Source organism: Triticum aestivum, chromosome 6B (assembly GCF_018294505.1).
Source record: "Triticum aestivum cultivar Chinese Spring chromosome 6B, IWGSC CS RefSeq v2.1, whole genome shotgun sequence".
NCBI lineage: Eukaryota > Viridiplantae > Streptophyta > Magnoliopsida > Poales > Poaceae > Triticum > Triticum aestivum.
The window spans coordinates 688762773-688769034 of NC_057810.1; the positions used below are offsets into that span (position 1 = coordinate 688762773).

Consider the following 6262-nt stretch of genomic DNA (forward strand, 5'->3'; position numbering starts at 1 on the left):
AACAATGTGGAATCAATTGTCAGCAATGGCAGTAGATCCATATAAGCGCGAGGCAATTCTACAATTCAATATCATCAATCAATTGTGGAGCTTGAGCTACACGGTACCCCTTATCTTAGCCATCCATTTTTGCATCGCGATCCGTGCAGGCACATTTGTCATTTTTGTTTCTCTCAAACGAAACAACGTATAAACTTCAAACTTTGCAGGACAACAGAACATTCTAATTACTATGTGGGAAAAAACTTTCAGATTTTTTCATGCAACTAAAATGCTAAAAGTTTTTTATGCGTGATTCGATGCCCAGCAAGGAGAAGGGAGTGGGCGGATGGGTCAGGAGCAGGTGCCACTAGACAGCGGCCACAACGCATGGGCCAGTACTATGAATATTATAGATGTAGCGCGCGGTAGAGAGGGGTGTCTCGCGGCGCCTCCAAGGGGAGGGGAGCGGGCGGCTGGACGGCGCCAATTCATTGATGGGCAACCGGAGGGTAGCATTGACAGGTTAGGGGCTAGTTTGGTTCGAGACCTGTCAACAATTTGCCTGGCCTGAACCTTCCTTGAGACCTGCCTGAAAATTGTTTGGTTGGTGCGTGGGAAGTGAAACACTAGCCTGGCCTAGAGCTTTTGCTATAGTCATTAGCCTGACTAAAACACAGGGCACGTTCGTTAGCCTGTACCAAGTGTTCTGCACCGGTCGCCTGGCTCGAGCCTGGGGTTCTAAACTTCTAATCCTACTTTTTTTCTTGTGAGCCAGCAGCTATTTACAGTCTGACACAGAAATAATTGCTACACAGGCACATGACACGAACCAAACGCATAGCACTCAGGTTGGCCTGGCCAGGAATTATTTTCATGTCTCCAGGCCATAGCTAGGCTACATTTTCTCTCAGGCTTGAAGTCCAGGCCTCAAACCAAACTAGCTCTAGGTCTCTGTTGCGTCTGCCTATAGTGGGAAGAACGGAGGAAAGAGTAGGTTAACTGTTGGTCCAGGGCTCAGTTTTAGTTGGCTTGGCTGGGACCTGAAAATCAGAAAAATATTACATTCCACTAGAAGGGAAAAAAAAGAGATCACCATAATTCTAGTTGTGCCACAACTGAGGTAGTGTTGCATGCATGCAATCCTAGTAGGGCTCGGCGGCTGCCTTGCTTGTGCCCTTTTTACTTGCCCGGCAGGAATTTTACGTTGTCAATGATGAAGCGATAGCCTTTTGGATGGTGACAAAAAGATCGAGTAACATTTCGGTGAGGGCACTGTGTTGTTCGAACGTGTTGTACAATCCAACGCGGTTCAAACACACTTTCTCCGGATCATTAGGCTAATTTGAGTCGTGGTTGTACCTTCTACCCGCATGTGACCAAGGAAAAGACTCCCATCAAATATGTTGGTTAGGGCATCTCCACTCTCCACATACATCCGGACGGTGCTGTTCGGACGTGTTGTACCATCCAACGCGGTTCGGACGCACTTTCTCCCGTAAAGCAGAGACAAACGTGGGGGGGCTTTGCCGGCGGCCAGACCGTTGCCACGCCCGCGTCTAACCGCTCTGGACCGCCCAAACCCCCTCCCAAGCGCGCGCTTCCCGCCTGAAATAGTCAGTGGCGCTCTAGAGTGTCAGTGCCGCATTCATACCCGACTAAAGTGGAGGTAACCTATTACTAGCCCTGGCAATGAAGTGGCATGCCAGCCGAGAGAGCGCCGCCCGCATCAATTCCCGGTGCACGCTACTGCTCCACATTCACACGACACTACGACTATCCGTCTGTCTGCCGCCCACATTAACGACACGCGGTTGCCAAGGAACCTACTCCAGCGCCACCCGTCTGTCCATCTGCCGCCCACCATTTTTGCCTCACCAGCTATATAAACTGCAGCCCTGGGCATTTCTGCATCCATCCTCATTCGGTCCCTTTCTCCTTTTCCGCACCACTCCCACCATGGCCTCCGCGCGCTCCAAAGCTCTCTGGGACGGACTGTCACTGAGGCAAAAGGAATTGGCCGCCCTTGCTGCCGGTTGGCAGGCCTGCAGGCAGTCGGAGGACGACGACATCCCAATGGAGGACGCGGACGAGGACAAGTCGGCACCACCCTCCTCGCTGGTATATTGCACCATGACCATTGCCGAGGTCCGTGCCCATTACATGGACATGAAGTGGAAGGAGCGGACGGAGCAGTTCTGGGAGGTGCGGGCCGACGCCGCCTACAACCTCCAGCTCCTCCAGGACATCGTAGGCGGAGGAGCAGCTCAACATTGGCAGGGAGATCGCGTCGGAAGCAGTCGTGGTGGAGCATGCGGTGTTGCTTGAGTCCTACTGCTACGCCCCGCGAGATCCGCCTCGCCCATTGAAAGTACCGCCAGTGTCAGGCAGAACTGGAGGCCGCCTACAAGGAGTTCGATGAGGCGGCGAACGAGGTGTGGGGCAACAGCGATGACAAGGACGACATCGCCAGCTTCGCCGAGGCCGCACCCCGCCGCCAACGACCACGAAGCCGGCATGTCTCCAGGCGCCGCCGTCAGCGAGGAATAGTAGTGCACGGTAGGTCACTATCACTCGGGTCCCAAGAATACCACCCTCCTCCCCTCCCATCGACACCAAGCTTGTTGGGCTGCCATCGTCGGCTGATTAGCCGCTTGGCAGCGACATGGAGGCGGACAACTTCACTTCCCGGGCTTCAGAGGTGGAGGTTATGGAGTCGGAGCTGAAGAGTGCGGAGGTGGAATTGGAGATGCCGAAGCTTCACTTCTCGAGGCTCATGTCTGGACATAGGGAACGGGCGTCGGTAGTCATTTAGTTTAGGTATTATACCACTAGAGTCGGATGAGCACGCTTTTAGTTGAAGTATGTCCGGAATGTAATGAATTTTGTCATGCTTATATGAAATCTATCGTGTTTGCATGAATCTTTTCTGTTTTGTATGAAGATCCGGTCATGTTTACACGAATTTCGTACGATTGTTTTGATAACAGTTGAAATATATGCGAGCAGAGTTGAATGGCCACCTCCCGCATCCTTATCTGCAGACGGATGCGGGAGGAAAAAGCTGAACGAGTACCAAAATGGTTCAGATGCCGTTCCACAGCCGAAAGCGACTTCGGCCTCTTTTGCGTGCAATAGCCCGCAGCGGCGTCGAATGTACTTTCGCTACGAAGCTGGTTGCGCTTCATGAGATTTCCATCGCTAACCATCTCGTTCGATCGATTTACAGAAAATGTCATCCTGGTCCCGATCACCTCTCCCGGGTATTCTCACCACAAGGCAACGCACGGGAGGCTAGGGTGCGGTGCTGTCAAATATTGCTTGATACTAGTTGCTCGCTGCGCTACTATTGGATGCCAAACTAAGTTAATTGCACAAAACTATCACATTCAATGTTATTTCCTCCGTTCCGAATTACTTGTCGCACGTATGGATGTATCTAGATGTATTTTAGTTCTAGATACATCCATTTCAGTGACGAGTAATTTAAAACGGAGGGAGTAGATATATATGCAGAAAACACGAGTTTATAGATTTATGGAAAAAGCACCAATTTTCAGACTAATCTTTGAAAACACTAATTGGCGAATTTGGTCATTGACACGCGGGCCCCACAAAAGCTGATGTGGCGTAACACTTTTATGATAATTAGTAACCGTATATGTTATCCACAAAAGCCGGCGGACAGCATGGAGGGGATGCCAGCTCCGACTTCACAAGGAGGAGCGCCCCTGGTGGCGGAGCCGGGCTGTTGGTGTGGACGACAGAGCATCAGCTCCATCTGCTCATCGAACTCCGCGTCAGTGCCGGCGTAGCCCTGGCCCAGCACTGCCAGCGCGGACTGTGGTGGCGGCTACTGCTGGTCCTCCTCGTCGCCGGAGGAGATGATGATGTCCGCCCGCTTCGAGTCATCACCATCCGATGAGGACAAGGCCCCGGAGTTCGAGGGCGGCATCGCCACGAGCTGCTAGATCCCGCCCGGAACCGCCTGCCGGCGCCGACGCCCAGGACTTGCCATCGCCGAAGGTGTGGATGGATATGGGCGGGGAGGGGAGGAGGAGGAGGGCGCGATGTGGTTGGCGCCGGAGCACGGTTTAAACAGCCCACACATCCACATCGCATCCAAAGCACCGGAGCACGGTTTAAAAAGTCTTCGCGTGCTCTGGGCCGGTATGAATGCGGCGCGGTAAGCTGTGCGTGCATTGGAAGGGAAGTGTGGAAGGGGCAGATGCCGAGTTTTTGGTGGGCCAGGGTGGCCAGAAACGGGATTGGGAGCGGTCTAGATTCACGCAAACCTCCTCGCGTTTGTCGCTGATCTGCAGGAGAAACCGTATTCACATTGACCGCTGACCGATACAGGACCTCGTTGGATGGCTTCGACGGTTCGAAAAGCATGGCCTGAGCGCTTGTCTAGAGGTTTGAGGGTCGGCATCGGATACGCTTAACACTCCTTTTCCTTATAAAATATGGCTGCTTGATCATACCCATTGATTGCCTCGCTGTACATCGCGGTCATAGGAGTCAGTGGTTGTACCTGCTGTTCATAAAAGCCATCTAATGAGGGTTAGGTATCCAGTTGCCACTAACTGTAATTTAGAAAGAAAATAATGCAATATACTTCCTCCGTTCCTAAATATAAGTCTTTGTAGAGATTTCACTATGAACCACGTACAGACGTATATAGATGCATTTTAAGTGTAGATTCATCCATTTTAGTTCGTATGTAGTCCATCTAGTGAAATCCCTACAAAAACGTATATTTAGGAACGGAGGGAGTACTATATACCACGCCTTGTCCCTATATAGTATGGCATCTCCACTGCCTCACCGTACAGCAAGAAGGGGGACATGGCTCAGCCTCCATCCAAGGGAGAAGATGGTGGTGCTGCCATGAGCTCTGCACAATCCAAATCAATAAGCCCCAAAGATTTGATATCCACGCTCCCAACAAGTAGTGATGACCGGTGCTCGGGGCCGCTCGTCCTATACAAAAACTACTGGCTGAGGTTCACCGTGCTGGAGCGGATCCTGCTGGCCCAGGTCACCATGAAGCCCCGGGACGACGACATCATCCTCGCCACACAGCCCAAAAGCGGCACCACCTGGCTCAAGGCCGTCGCCTTCGCCATCACCAACCGAGGCCGCTACGGCTTCGGCGACCACCCCCTCCTCACCCAGCACCCTCAGCACCTCGTGCCGAGCATCGAGCTCCACGGCCCGGGTAGGGACCATACCGACCTCAACGCACTTGCCTCTCCTCGGCTTCTCTCCACGCACATTCCCATGTCGCTGCTCCCGCCGGAGATGACTCCATCCAGCGGCCGTCGCGTCGTGTACCTCTGCCGAGACCCCAAGGACACGTTCGTGTCTCGGTGGCACTTCGACAACAAGATCTTCCACGGTTCCGCCATGGAGCTAGACAAAGCCTATGACTTGTTCTGCCGGGGGCTCTCGCCTTACGGGCCTTTCTGGGAGAAATATCTGGAGTACTGGAAGGCAAGCTTGGCGACGCCGGACAAGGTCCTTTTCTTGAAGTACGAAGAGATCAAGGAAGACTCTGTGGGAGTCGTGCGGAAGCTCGCGGTGTTCCTGGGCGTCCCGTTCAGCCAGGAGGAGGAAAGTTCTCGTGTCCCGGAAGAGGTCGCGAGGGTCTGCAGCTTTGAAACACTGAGGAGCCTACAGGTTAACCAGGTAAGTGTTGTTAATGAGCACGGAAATCACAGGTTTCCTGCTAATTCAGCCTTCTTTAGAAAAGGACAAGTTGGGGACTGGGCGAACCACATGAGCCGAGAGATGGGGGAAAAGATGGATCAGATCACCAAAGAAAAGCTCAAGGGATCTGGACTCGCATTCTCATTTGCATTTCTGGTTTCTTTTCCGCACAGCTCTGTTTCGTACTCGGACATTTCGGATTAAAGAACTTTCATTAAACGGTGTTATCTTTTCTCTACGAAGTGGGTGCCTCTACAAAGTCTGTCAATAAATAAAAATGATAAGACTTTGTCTCCACTATATTGTACAAGAAGTTTTCTCCTATTCACACGTTTTTTAGTTTAATTTTTATCCCATCATAATTTTAGGATCTCGGAAAAATAAAGGATCTAGTAACATTCAGAGATAACACTAAGACGTAATTTGTCCACCTTGTACTAAAACTGTCGTTTGGCTTCGTTCTGGTCCGGAGAACATTGTAAATCTGTGCGCCCTGGATCATCCTGGATCATCCTGGTTCAATTTGATTAATGATCCTGGTACAAAATAGGATCATTGGGGATGGACCAAC

General features: G+C 51.7%; 1 protein-coding gene across 1 annotated transcript; it reads left to right on the forward strand.

Moving 5' to 3' along the window:
- The first annotated feature begins 4783 nt into the window (after window positions 1–4783).
- On the forward strand, window positions 4784–5988 carry LOC123134896 (cytosolic sulfotransferase 17-like). The gene has a single exon (XM_044554047.1). The coding sequence runs from the start codon at window positions 4828–4830 to the stop codon at window positions 5893–5895; it is 1068 nt and encodes a 355-aa protein (XP_044409982.1). The 5' UTR covers window positions 4784–4827; the 3' UTR covers window positions 5896–5988.
- The last annotated feature ends 274 nt before the right edge of the window (window positions 5989–6262 follow it).

Bases quoted from the DNA above. Each gene is read 5' to 3' on its own strand.
- LOC123134896 (XM_044554047.1), top strand. From the start codon at position 4,828: ATGGCTCAGCCTCCATCCAAGGGAGAAGATGGTGGTGCTGCCATGAGC.